Source organism: Ursus americanus, chromosome 11 (genome assembly GCF_024610735.1).
Source record: "Ursus americanus isolate L20-20 chromosome 11, mUrsAme1.1.p, whole genome shotgun sequence".
Classification (NCBI taxonomy): Eukaryota; Metazoa; Chordata; class Mammalia; order Carnivora; family Ursidae; genus Ursus; species Ursus americanus.
In genome coordinates, this window is record NC_142137.1 from 47311826 (window position 1) to 47326736 (window position 14911).

General features: G+C 38.9%; 1 protein-coding gene across 1 annotated transcript in view; it reads right to left on the bottom strand.

The window, feature by feature from the left end:
• The window catches only part of LOC148109280 (uncharacterized), an 83070-nt gene that overhangs the window by 1769 nt on the left and 66390 nt on the right, over positions 1-14911 (bottom strand). Inside the window, exon 3 of the mRNA XM_087865300.1 lies at positions 3953-4028. Within this exon, the coding sequence (XP_087721426.1) occupies positions 3953-4028 (76 nt within the window). The remainder of the gene's footprint in view (positions 1-3952; positions 4029-14911) is intronic.

Genomic DNA, 14911 nt, shown 5'->3' on the forward strand with positions numbered 1-14911 from the left:
TTTCAAAAAGAAAGAATTTTAAAAGTTAACATCTCTTCCTACCAAAGTGACCTAATTACCCCTAATATCTAACTCTACTTAAACTGTGCATCAAGAGACTATATATTAGGTCAAAAAAGTAAAATACTCTGATCATGGCTAGCTTTGAATGGAAATATGCCATTCGCTGAAATATATTTGCTGTAGGAAATGATGGAATAATTTTATCGCAATTATTTTAGGAGTTGGTAAAATTTCCCATAACAAAATTCATACTGTGACTAGGACATTGTCTTTGTGAAGAATCCACGTACAGGCTCACACTTTGCATGTTGCAGAAGGAGCTGTAAAGTTGCTTTAGCTTGTGTTTACACTTAGTGGAATTGAGAGCATGTAGGAAAAGTTCTAGTTGGAGCGCTGATGTGCTGAAGAACAGAGGACACGGGGCAGTGTAGCAACTGCAGAAAGAACTGTATCCTTCAGATTCAAATTCCAAGAAAACTACAAATGGACTAGATGGTTGTTTAAGTTCCTAAACCCGAGGGGTCTACAATCTTAAAGAACACAGTTTCTAGTTAAGACACATCATAGTCAACCTGACAAAAACCAAAGATTAAAACAATTAAAGCAGCCAGTGAAAGATGACATATTCAGATATTTTGTGCTTATGGATTAGAAGAATTAATATCATCAAAATGTCCATCCTTCACCAAGCAATCGTTAGAGCCAATGAAGTCCCTATCAAAATACCAACAGTATTTTTCACAGAACTAGAACAAATAATCCTGAAATTTGTATGGAACCTATGGAAGCTAAATGTGAGACCTGAAACCATAGAACTCTTTAAAGAAACACAGGCAGAATCTCTTGGACATCAGCCTCAGCAACATTTTCTATCTATGCCTCCTGAGGCAAGGGAAACAAAAGCAAAAATAAACTATTAGGACTACACCAAACTAAAAAGCTTTTGCACAGCACAGGAAACCAACAAATCAAAAAGGCAACCTACTAAGTGGGAGAAGATATTTGAAATGACATATCTGATAAAAGGTTAATATCCAAAATATACAGATGACTTACACAACTCAACACCAAGACACCAAATGATCTGATTTAAAAATGAACAGAGAACTTGAATAGACATTTTTTCAAAGAAGACATACAGATGGCCAACAGACACTTGAAAAGATGTTCAACGTCACTAATCATCATGTGAAAATGCAAATCAAAACCACAATCACCTTACACCTGTCCAAGTGGCTAAAATCAAAGATATAATAAGTGTTGTTGAGGATGTGGAGAAAAAAGAACCCTCTTGCACTGTTGGTGGGAATGCACACTGGTGCAGCCACTCTGGAAAACAGTATGGAGGTTCCTCAAAAAATTAAAAACAGAAATACCATTTGATTCAGTAATTCCACTACTGGATATTTACCCAAAGAAAACAAAACACTAACTTGAAAAGATATACGCACTCTTATGTTTATTCCAGCATTATTTAGGATATGGAAGTAATCTAAGTGTCCATCTATAAATGGATGGGTAAAGATGATGTGGTAGACATATTCTTTTTTTGACCAAATACTATTTCATTATAGATCCATACTTATGTATTGATAGAAACATTCCAAATTTAAAAAAACCCACAGATTTTCAGATAGGATTTTAAAGGAAAACCTAACTATAAGAGTTCCATATGAGAAGCACTTTAACCGTTAGACACAGATAGAGAAGTTGAAAGTAAATAGATAGAAAAGACATATGAAGTGAAGAGTAGGCATGAGAAGGCTGGCTTGGCTGTATTAATATCAGAAAAAAACAGACTTTAAACAAAGAAGACTTCAAGCCTTCAAACCTCTTACCAAGATAATGTGTGACATGATCAATTCATCAGAAAACTCTAATTTATAAAAGTGTATGTGCTTAGTATGAGAGCTTTGAAATATGTAAGACAAAAATTGACTGAATTAAAAGAAGCCAAAGATAATTCTACCACCATAGATAGAGATTTTAATACCCCTGTGTCAGGAATTGACTGAACAATGAACCCCTGTCCTTCCTTCCCAAAATCACTAGACATAGTCAAGGAATTGGTTCCTGGGGAAGCTCTTTGCTAGATGAGCCACTGCGGAGGGGACACGGTATCTTTGTAACCCCATTGATGACACAAAAATAATTTTTAAAGTCATTTTTTAAATGAGTAGATTTTAAGTATTACAACTGCTATTTCTCTACATGTTCTGCATTAGTTTTTCTTTTTTTTTTTTTAAAGATTTTATTAATTTATTTGAGAGGAGAGAGAGAGAGAATGAGCAAGGGGGGAGGGGCAGAAAGAGAGGGAGGGGGAGAAGCAGACTCCCCACCGAGCAGGGAACCCTTTGTGGGACTTGATCCCAGGACCTTGAGATCATGACCTGAGCCGAAGGCGGACACTTAACCGACTGAGCCACCCAGGCGCGCCTGCATTACTTTTTCTTGTAACATAATTTTTCCAGCTCCGAAAAGTGCCTGAACACTATTTTCTGCACAGATTTCCTTCCCGTTCCAGCTTCTACATAATTTTAAGAACCATTTTTATTTTTCAATTGTGGTGTTTTGTTCTACGTAGCTTATTCACAACATGTGTGTTGTGGGTCTTAATAGCGGCATTCGCCAGTGGATGGCTTGTTTATTCTGTGGTAAGCACCACTAATGGACCAAAATGATGGCATAAATAGGCCAATTCACTTTCATGCTTTTCATCTCTGTTCAAAAGGCAGAAAACAAGGCAGAATAATTTTTTCGACAGAGGAAATTGATAGGAAGTTTAGACTATAAGCCTGGTCTTTTAAAAAAAAAAAAGGCACGGGAGGGTTTTGTACTCCCCTCCTCAGCCCCTCTTTCCCCCCAGCTTCTGCTAATGGGCATAGTCTCTGACTCTCTTTTATAAAGGAAAGATTAAAGCAGAGACTTAGCCCACGTTGGTTCTCACAAGACAGCTTCTTCTTCTGAGGAAGCCTGTTAGAGAACTGGGCCAGCAGGCTCTCCGACCTACTCCCAGCTCTGGTATTTTCTGGTCATGAGCTTTGGATCTGTCAGCCAACCTCTCTCCGGGTCTGATTTTATCTCTCACACAGGGACAGTGACAATAGGCTGCCCCTCCTATTTCACAGGGTTGCTGAAAACACATAAATTAAATTCTTGTAAATGAGCTTTATAAAGCTGGGAGACCTAATACAAATACGAGGTATCATCTCTACTACTCTGCTACGGCTCTCTATTGAATTAGATCCTATTTAATTAGAAAAGGTGAAAGCTCTAGTAACACTCTCTTAGGTATTTTAGCTCCTTTGGCTTAACCTTCTCTTTTTATTTCTAGTGGGTCTTTACTCCATGCAATTAGGCCTCGTGTCTCAACTGTGGGGGGAAAAAAAAGGAAAAAAAGTCTTCCATTTCCATACCATACTCTTCGTCTGGGGGTGGTGTTCAATCACACAACCTGAAGCATATTCTGTCTGATCTCAGACAATGACTTTCCTCTGATTCCGACTAGGTTTGTACCCCTGGACAGAAGTCATGCTTGCCTCCACTGAGTATTCCCAAGTGTGACTCCCCCTGGGTTTTTTAATCCACTTCTTCCTCTGGAAGAGAAACTTGGGCCAGTGTATTTGCCCACCTTATCCTTTACCTCTGCCCTCCACTCCCGGAAATAGACTCATTCCTCTGTTGCTCCCAATGCTTGAAGATATTGCCCACTCCATAAAGCTATGCCTGAGCGTGTATATGCTTTAGATAAAATAAAGGGACTTGTATTATATAATATTGTATTGTATATATATATATATAATTGATTGTGAGGTATAGTCAAATGTTGGACTAGGTCTAAACAAACAAACAAAATACAATTTCCCCTCAAACGTCGCCTTTGGGTAGGGCTTTACTACAGAATGCTTCCTGCACATCACAGGGCCAGAGTGTATTTTTCCAATAATACCTGAATCATCATTAGTCCAGAAGGTTCTTGGGTCAGGCTTGGTCAGGATGCTGGCATGATTACATGGCTCTTTCGCCTTGAAAACATAAGGAGAAAAGAAGTGACGTGAAAATGGATTCACCGTTTCAGCTGTTCGCAACGTACAGTTCTATAGGCAAGATTCCAAGGCTGAAGCTAGTACATATGGCAGTCCTGGGCAAATTGGGATCGGGGTGACCTTTGACCCAATGCAGTTTCACCACCAGGGCTCATGGCTGGTTGAGACCATAGGGGCCGGAGCTCAGCTTCCACTAGCTCCCTTGCCCTGTCCTTTTTGCAGTGTGCAAACTATACAGCTGTACCAGAGGCCTTGTAGGATTAGCAAAATATTAATGTAAGGACCCTTATCACATGAAATGTGTTTCGGACTTCTGCATGATAGAATATATGCTTGGGAAAATACATAATAAGGGAGAGCTATTTTTAATACAGTGACACTTTAAAATAAATTCTTCTGAAACTAATACCACAATATATGTTAACTAATGAGAACTTAAATAAAAACTTGAAACAAAAAAAATGAATTCTTATTTTATAATCATAACAGAATCTATATTTTTAAAATAGGAGCATATGCACATATGCAGTATATATATAATGCATTCAACCTAACGTCTCAGCCTAATAATAGATTCTTCACAATAATTTCCAGGGAACAGTAATGATCCTTTTTTTGGGTGCAACTTTATACTAATGTGATGTGTGTTTTTCAAATATAGTTTGGATCGGGGAAATATAAATCTCAAGTTTAAGAAGAACATTCCATTTACAGATATTTGGTATCTATAATTTGATTACTGTGAAAAGTCCTTATGACTATTTAATGGATAAATTCCTTCCATTGCAGCAACAGTCAAAACACTCAAGAATGTCACTTAATACTTTGTTTAGTTCTGCTGATTTTTTCTTTCCACAGCAGGTCTTTACTGATGAAAGAAACAGTGCACCAATTTGCAATCTGGCACAAGCTCCTTCTCTTGTTGTGAACTACTACCAACGAACGTGTAGAAATCAGGATCTCGGAGAGTTATTTGCACCCTTATGTTCATCAAGAAAATGTGGTATAGACATATGGTGAAAAATTATTCTGCCTTAAAAAAGAAGGAAATCCCACTATCTGCAACAACATGGGTAAACCTTGAGGACCTTAGGCTAAGGGAAATAAACCAAACATAAAGGGGACAAATACTGCATGACACTATTTATAAGAGGTATCTAAAGTAGTCAAACATGCAAAATCAGAGAGTAGGATGGTGGTTGCCAGGGGCTGGGGAAGTAGGAAGTGGAGGAAGTGGGTATAAAGTTTCAGTTACACAAGATGATTAATTTCTAGAGATCTGCCGAACAACGTGGTGCCTAAACTTAATAGTACTGTAATGCACACTGAAAAGATCTGTTAATAGGAAAGAGCTCATGGTAATTGTTCTTACCACACACAAAAAAATCTAGGGCTCGGTCACCCTCCTCCATCTGTAAATATATCAGATAGGCACATAAACTATTTGATAAATAAAAAAGGAAGTCTACATTTTATTAATGGAATTTCCTGGTAGTATAATGTGTTTTTAATTGATAAGAAACATGATTTCAGAAGTTAAGTGGTGGTAAAAAAAAAAAAATCATGAAAATGTAAATCTCAAGGGGGAAAAAAAAAGAATGTGTGGACCAGCACCATTCCCCGGATATTTTGAGCAACAATGCAAAAATCCCTCAAACTTCACTAAGCGGCCTCAGTATCAATTCCTTCAAAGGAATAATACATTCCACTAAAATACTTCTCCAATTGTTAGAAAGCTCTTTCCAAGTTGCACTGAAATCTGGATCCTTGAAACTCTGCTCCCCGGTTCTAGTTCACTCTTGAGTTGCATAGAACAGATCTGCTCTCCTTGAGAAATAATTCCTCAAATATCTGAGAGTAGCTATTCTCTCTCACCTGAGCCTTCCATTTCCAGGTTGGCAGGCCTCTTTCCTTCCTCTGTGGCTCATGAAATGGTTTTAAGTCTCTTTACTGCGGTAAAAATTTCAAGCACACACAAAAGTAAACAGTATAATAACCATTTATGTACCTATCATCCAACTTTTTTTTTTTAAAGATTTTATTTTTATTTATTTGACAGAGATAGAGACAGCCAGCAAGAGAGGGAACACAAGCAGGGGGAGTGGGAGAGGAAGAAGCAGGCTCATAGCGGAGGAGCCTGATGTGGGGCTTGATCCCAAAACGCCGGGATCACACCCTGAGCCAAAGGCAGACGCTTAACCGCTGTGCCACCCAGGCGCCCCTATCATCCAACTTTTAACAGTTCAACACTTCACCATTTTACCAATCTTAGTTCATCTTTTTTAGGCTGGAATATTGTGAAGCAAATACCAGACATCATGACACTTCATCTGTAATTTCTTCAGAATGTTTTTAACTAATGACTTCTTTTTTTCCCATAACCACATGCATTAGCATAACCAACAATTTCAACCATAATTAGATTTAGTAAAGTTTAGTGAAGGCTGTTAAAGTTTATTTATTTAATAAATGACAGCATAAACATTCTGAAAAACAAAATGAGCCCTTGTGCTGTTTTGCATACAGAGCAATTTGGAACTGATGATTTAGGAAGAGATGCTTTAAAGTTGTTATTTCAACAAAGTCAATGGAACTTAGTCTCACTTATTTAAATCCTTACAGGTTTTGGGGGGAGATTATCTTAAAAAACATATTTTTCTAATAGAAGTGGTACTGTCTTCCAACTTATTTCTTTTTTTTTTCATAATTTTTATTTTGTTATATTAGTCACCATACAGTACATCCCCAGTTTTTGATGCAACGTTCCATGATTCATTATTTGCGTATAACACCCAGTGCACCATGCAATATGTGCCCTCCTTAATATTCCAACTTATTTCTAATATGTCCCTGGAGGGAAAGGAGGGAAAATCTCCTTGCCTAATAGAATTGAAAGTTTTAGAGTGTGAAGGTGGAGGAAAGAGGATTACTTCTAGAAGGTCATTGCTAAATGCTTATTCCCTAGAGTTTTGAGATCTAGAAGTACTTTCATAAGTTACTAGAACATTAGAAAGATAAGAACATCTGAACAAGCACAGAAGTAGTTTAATATTAGAAGGCAAGGTGCATCAGAACATCACATCCAGGCAGATGTCCCGGATGTTCAGAAATGTTGGATAAGCTCTGGGAAATGAACCTGTGAATAAATCATTAGAGATTCCACTGACATGAGAAAAGAGCCAAATCTTAATTCTACAAAATGCTTTCAATTAATGACAAGTTGTAATATTTGTAGGATTGCCAGAAAGGAAACAGTTATGGTCACCTTTCCTCACTCCATCTAATCCTGATTTAAAGAACATTGGTCCACAATAAATAAATATACAGGTATATATAATAATTTAAAAATCACCCGTGGTGGCAATATAGGAAAAATAAATCAGAACATATGGATTTTTCTCTGATTTACTTTTGACTTATTTATAATTTGTGTACGACTTCTTATGACTTTAGCAGTATGCTACTAAGGCATGCAGCATACTTCACTGCTAAAGTCATTCGTTCTCCCTACAATACAATAGAATCTCTCAAATTGCTTGTTTCTTCTCAACCAGGGAAGTTGATTCTCCCCATTTCAGATTACTTGATGTTCGAAAGTAAGCAAAACCACTTTATATCTAGGGAAATAAGATTTTGCTTCTGTAACTGCTTTAGTGAGGCTTTAGAAAATATCCTCTAGGTGACTATCACAGGATATAAAGCCATCCTGTAAATATTAACTTTAAATTCAGTTCTGTGTATCCAGGGGAAGAAAAGTATTCCTTAATTTTTTTTTTCTCTTGGATGGTTTTATTGTACCAACAAGTATTTACTATGATTTTAAGGCCAAGATGCTACCCTGGTTGTTATAAGGGAACAACAGAAATGTGTTGATCACCAGGACCCTATTTTCTGATTTGGGAGCAGGACATAACATCCACAAAGATGTCTATGGAACTTCATATTAAGTACCCCTAAACCTAAGATGAAGAATGTCGTATAGCTATTAAATTTTGTCCATGTTTTAAAAAAGAAGCAATAGTGTGGGCAAAGTTGTCGAGCAACTCTTTAAGGAAGAGGGAGAACTTGAGCAGGTTTGGAAAACACCGGCAACATTTGGATTGGTGGACAGGCAGTTGAAAAGCATCCAAGGTGGGAGGGGCAATACAAACAAAGGTGTGGGAGCAAAACTTAATAAGGCATGGTTAGGCAACTGTTGGTGGAACAATTTCATGGGAATAGAAGGCTCATGGGAGAAATGACTGGAAACTAGGTGGGAGCCAAATGGTGAAAGGCTTTGAATGTCAATGAATCCTTCACTCTGAGGTAATTCCAGAACCTAGACAGTTTGTATGAAAGACCAGAGTCACAAAGGACCAAAGCTGAGGGGATTAGGAAGCTGCTACGATGAGCAAGAGCATTGTGAAAATGGAAAGGGAGGGATGGCGGTGAAGGATAGCTGCAATGATTTTGTAAGATTTGAGGGATGACTGAGAATGAGGGAAGACAGAGGAGTCAAAGATATTTCAGAGCTTTGGAATCTGGGGCCCAGGAAGGATGGTCAAATGTGGTCACGACTGTCCACAGTCCCTGGCAGCTAAAGAAACCATTGTACCCTGTGCCTCAGCTAGCATGGTGGGCTTGTGGTACAGACGTGGTCCCTTGTTCATGAGCTGTACCTACAGTCCTCCTGGCAGCACTTGCTCCATCTCTGACCTACCCAGACCATATCATCTTTGGGTGCTTAGTGGTGACGCTTACACAGTTGTGGGCGGGGGAGGGGGTGCGGTTCCTCAAGGTTCCTCAAGCCTCTACCTCTGGGCTAATCCTCCCCATTCCTCATGGCAGGATGAGCATCCATCCACACTATTGCACTACAAAAACATCCCATAGTCTGTGTATCTGGTATCACTAACCTGACAGTGTACACAAGGACGGCAGGAGTCTTGTCAAGAGATTTGTCAAAGAATCTCATCAAAGATCCTAAGTCTTCTAGTTCTGGATGAACTAATGATTTATCATCATTCACTTGCTTAACATAATTACATCCATATGACATGGAGCATAGGGACTGTTCTTGGCCCCTGAAGAGACTGTGATTCCAAGCAAGTAGACAAATGTTCTTCTTTTGGAGGCTTTATTTCACTTGCATTCTTGTTGTTTTTTTATATTTTTTGGTTTGGCCCTTGTGACTGTGAATTGCTTAAGACAATTTACCATCTAGCTCACTTTGCTTATTTATGTTTCCTGCTGGCCAGGCAAGCGTTTCAGTTTCAACCTCTGGTCTCCATAAAATCAAGATGTCCAAGTTAAGCCTCTATTAAATCAGATGTTAGCAGAGTTGAAAGGATCAGAGATTTGGGGAACTGCAAGAGATCTTTTGTCACCCCCTCCTTGTTTCATAGATGACGATACTGAGGACTAGTGGGTAATGTAGCTTAAGTGAGTGACTGATCGAGGGATAGAGTCCAAGTCTTGACATTTCAAGATGTCTGTTGAGAACTGATGTTGGTTTCTTAAAACGTGGATTTCTCTTCAATTTTGAAATTAATTCAATTATACATTTCATTGAATGAATATTTGTGGAAAACATATTGAAAGGTAGGGACAATGTTGAGCGGAATAGCTAGGAACCAGATGGATGCATCCCTGCTCTCACGGAACTTGTTTTCTAATGCTGGCAGTTGAGATGAGCACTATAGAGTCAGTAAATAGGATGACATGAGTAGGGAGTCAGGCAATATGTGGTCATTTTATTTTTTTTATTTTTATTTTTTTAAAGATTTGTTTGTTTATTTATTTGTTTATTTATTTATTTATTATTGAGAGCAAGCAGTGGGGTGGGGCAGAGAGGGAAAGAAAGAATCTCAAACAGACTCCTGGCTGAGTGCAGAGCCCCATGCAGGGCTCGATCCCACAACCCTGAGATCATAACCCGAGCCGAAATCAAGAGCTGGTCGCTTAACTGACTGAGCTACCCAGGCGCCCTGATATGGGGTCATTTTAGAAGCTTTAAGAGGGCTCATCTTCTTACATATTTTTCAGTAATAGCATCAGAAGCAACAATCACCATCTTCACTTGTAAGCTAAAACACAAAACAAAGGAGACACACAGAGTTGGTTTGACTGGAATCCAGGCCAAACCTTTATATAATCTGTACCAAAGCATGTAATTAAATTCTTACGTAGGAATTGTTTGGGGGCGTGGTACTTGTAGCTTGTGCCTGGCTCAGGAGAGGCAATCGCTGCATGTTCGCTCACTACGTCATTGGTTTGGTAGGACTCAAAAGATGGTAAAGGGGCCAGTATTAGTTAATATATCACAGAATAATAGTATTTTGTGGGTAGAATGGATTTAACACATGACTTAGTTTAGCCTCCTTATTTAATGGATGGGAAAACAAATTCTGAAAGGGTAAAGTGACTTACAGAAGGTCACACAGACAGCCAGAAGTTATTCATGTTGTTTGCAATACCTCCACTGTGGTTAAGAGAAGCTTCCTTGCATTTATTTTAGATAAAAGTTGGTAGAAATTATTAGATATGGCTGTTTAGAGCATGGGCTTTGGAGTCAGATAGACCTGTAATAAAATATGGCAGCCCCAGACTTGGCTTTGGGTGTGTGACCCTGGGAAAGTTACATAATCTCTCTTAGCCTTAGTCTCCTTATTGGAAAAATTGGCAAAGTTAAAGTTAGGCTCAAGGTTAGGCTTAGGCTTAGCTCCCTGTGGGGCTCAATAATTGACAGGAGTTATTAGTCAGGGCCATACAATCAAACACGTTAATAGGAGAATCATGACAGATTGGAGGCTGGAAGAGAGAGAATCTTTGGATAGAAAAAGTTTGCTCTGGTAATTGAATTATCTATATGCCGATAGTACCAGCAAAAAATAAAAAAAGACTTCTTTCCAGGCATTTTCCCTGCTGAGCACTCAGACTAGAACTTTCTTTGCTCAGATATCTGCATAATTCTCACCTCCTCCAGATATTTGCTCCAATGTCATTCTCTCAGTGAAGCCCTTCCTGACACCCTGTTTAAAACGGAAATGTCTTTCCTTTTCTGCTTTTTTTTTTTAAGATTTTATTTATTTATTTGACAGAGATAGAGACAGCCAGTGAGAGAGGGAACACAAGCAGGGGGAGTGGAAGAGGAAGAAGCAGGCTCACAGCGGAGGAGCCTGATGTGGGGCTCGATCCCAGAACGCCGGGATCACGCCCTGAGCCGAAGGCAGACGCTTAACCACTGTGCCACCCAGGCGCCCCTTTCCTTTTCTGCTTTTTATTTCCCCATGGCACTTAATATATAATTGTCTCATTCATGTTTTATGGTCTTTTATAAATTCCATGACTCCAGAGGGTTGCTTGCATACAGTAGGCATTCAGTAAACATGTGCTAAATGATCGAATTATGAATCTCTGAACAATTAAAAATGAGGTAAGTTCCCCTCAATTTAAGCTATTAGAAATTAAAGGAGATAATCATTATGCCAAAATGTCATGGTTTGACACATGTCTTCATTTCCTCTAGGGTTTTAACCCTCCTGCCTTTCTGGCATTGGAGTCCAGAAGTGATTGAGAGTGGGGTTAACTCAGTAGTTGACGCTTCCAGCAATGCATAACAGTGGAAGAAACTGCAGCCCTGCCTCACGGTTAGGCTGGGACCTGGCCTGATGTTTAGCTCCTGACATTCCGTTCAAACCATTTATTTTTCTTTGTATAAATATGTAGAAAATTGTTTAGCCTATACTGTGCTACCCAATACATTCATTGGAAAAAGTTATTAATGATTGGCCCTATTCATCTTTCAGACTGTTATCTATGACTATAACACCGTAGATGGCTGGGAAGAAGAATCTTTAATACTGCATATGGATTCAGGTCAATTCAGTACGTAAGTTGGATTTGTCCATGACTAGTCCATGCCTAGTCCACAACTAGATTTTTCTTTCCCCTTCTTACGACACATTGCTTTCCTGTGGTTCTTAATCAAGGCTACACATTGCAATGAGAAACTTAAAATCGATACCAGTGCCAGGACCCCATGCGAGAGGAGAGGGGGCTGGAGTATCAGCATAATTTTTAACTCCTCAGGAACCTCTGTCATGCTGAAACCAACTTCTCCCAAATAGAAGGAACATGGATCAAGTCATAGTTACCCACTGGGTATAGGGAAGAAACTATGGCGATTTCAGGGTCATGGTACCATACTAGGGTGTCCTAAGGGATGACTTCCAGGCCTAAGTTAAATGATGAACAAACACCACGCCTAGGCATTATGGGGAAAAGAGAATTTTTTTGAGTATTTTTCAGTGCAAATGACATTATTCTTTAGTATTTTTCTCTTTGAGCTTACCTCCAAAAAAGTATTTGACGAGAGGGAGGAAGAAACCGAAATCTGGACCTGGATTTTATATGAGGTCCTAGGAAAAAATGTTCCTACTGCTTTCCTATACAGAAGCTATGTCAGATTCAAGGCCAATGTGATTATAATTCGCTCTTTGCTATAATTCTTAATGTTGAATTTTCTTTTAATAAAACAGTCTGATATTCAATCTTCCAATAACACTGTAGCCAGAGTCTAAACTGTCAAATGCGATTGCCAACAAATGCATGGTTTCTTTTTCCCTCCGTGAATAGAACTAGACACCTCCATTTACCTACCTGCTGTTTTTCTCATGCAGTGGGCTAACTATACAGTATTTAATGGTCTACAGGTCTAAAAATATTTCTTATATGCCTTGGCTTTCACAGAGGGCTTCTGCAAAACCAGTTAATAATCTGGCCATCCCAAGGGTCCAGAATGTTGAGTTAATTTTTTACAGAGGTTCCCAGATGTGCTGGAAGACTCACAGCAGATCCAGCCAACATTTTTTTTAAGATCTCATTTGACCTTTCTTGTATCTGATATGAAACACATGTTAAAAACAATACCTGACAATTATGAAATGTATTTTTTGCATAAGCAAAAACACCATGAATACATCTTTTACAAAGTTTTGAATGGCAGGGATGGAAGGTTTTCGTTGCGAAACTGTGTTAGCATTTAGCCAAGTTAATCATACATCTTGACAATGATTCTTTATCCAACATGTCTTTGGTATTCAGTGGGTAGGTCATTAGGCCCATGGAGAAATAAGTGGGAAAATGTCCAGGGAATGAAAAACATCTATATAACATGTGGAGAAGTGGATAGTTTTACTAAGTACTGAATTTCAGCTTTAAGAGGTGTAGGTTCTGATCCCAGCCAGAACACTGGAGGGAAGTAACTTCTGGGAAGTAAGCAGAATAACAACGTGAGCCTGTGAGTGTTCCAGAAGATCCTGCATTAGCTGTTTCCCCTGGCAGGTATTTTCCATATGCAGCTTACTTTTGTCTTTTCTTTCTGTCTCTGTATTTTTTTCTACTTATTTTTCAGTGGGCTCTAGAAAATCCTTAAGTGGCTTGAGTTTGTATTTTATCATTCTGTATCAGGAGCGTGAAATATTCATGAAGCGTAATTTTGGATCCAGAGCTTGGTCAAGGATCAAACAGACATTCCAGATCTTTAAAGGCATATAGGACTGTTAACTGAAGACTGAATCACGCTACCCTTCGCTGTCCTTAAAAGGGAAGCAAATGCCAACTGCAATCTGGTATTGAAGTTTTCCCTGGACCTAGAATATCAAGCATTTGAAGTCACACTATATTTCAGCAAATAATTACTAATCACATTTTTATGGAGTGTTTGCAACGGGCCAGCATATTTATTATCTCATTACTCAGTGAACCCTCTGAACAACCTCTGGGCCCTCTTGCTGTCCCTTCTTGGGAAGGAGGAAGGGAAGTATGGACAAGTTAACCTTTGAAATCTTATCCAGGGAGGTGACATCAGCAAAATGGTAGAGTAGGCACCTCCAAGCTTCCGTCCTTGGGCAGAAACATCAAAAAGTGAGCAGGAACTGTCAGAACCAAATTTGTTAAAACTCTAGAAAATAAAGGTTTTAGCAACCAAATGAAGGTTGATTTTTAAAAGGGAGGTAAGCAACCTAAAAATGGTAGGAAAGCTTTGCGTTTGCGCTCACCCCAACCTCTCCCCAGGTCAGTGGCATTCTTGAAGAGTCAGCCCTCCCACCCGCTCCCTCAGTCACAGTCCTAGGCCCTGGAGGGCATGTGTCTTCGAACCTGTCCAGGAGCTACCCAGGGACTGCAGCAAGGGACCCATCCCTCGGCCAGACCAGAGGAGCACGTGCTGGAAAACTTCAGAGGGCAAAACACAAGTGCAGCTTTCTAGGGCAGAAGACGACACCTCGAGCCAAGATGGGACAGCATACAGTTCTAGTGCTTCACATTAACTAACTCACTTTGGACTCGCCACATCCTTATGAGAAAGGTCTTATTATCATTATGCCCATTTTACAGATGCCAAAATAAGGTAACTTGGAAAAGGAAAATGCAGCTAGCAAGCCTAGGCTTTTAATCACTAAACCAGAATGCCTCCAAATATATACGTACTTAAAAGTCAAATGACTTAGGTTGTAAATACTATACATGAGTTATTCATAAAATCTTATTTGAAAATTTTATTCGAGATTTATTCTTTTTAATTTAAGGGCTTATTTCTGCCTTATTAACCTGTTTGAAAAAAAAGAATGGAATTCATTCTTGGTACCATCTCTGTTCACTTTTTCCCAGATGGTGTAAAATATATTACTGTTTTTACGTATTTGTTGTGGGAAAATAAAGATGATAAAAGGATACTTTTTCACAAAGCAATGATTAAAATCAATCGGGGGGGATTCTCCATTTCAAGGAAATAGAAACTTAAAAAGGGAGAGGGAGCAGAAAAGGTACAAAAATACATACTTCCTGGAAAAACAAAGCCTTTCTATGGCTCCTTATTTATA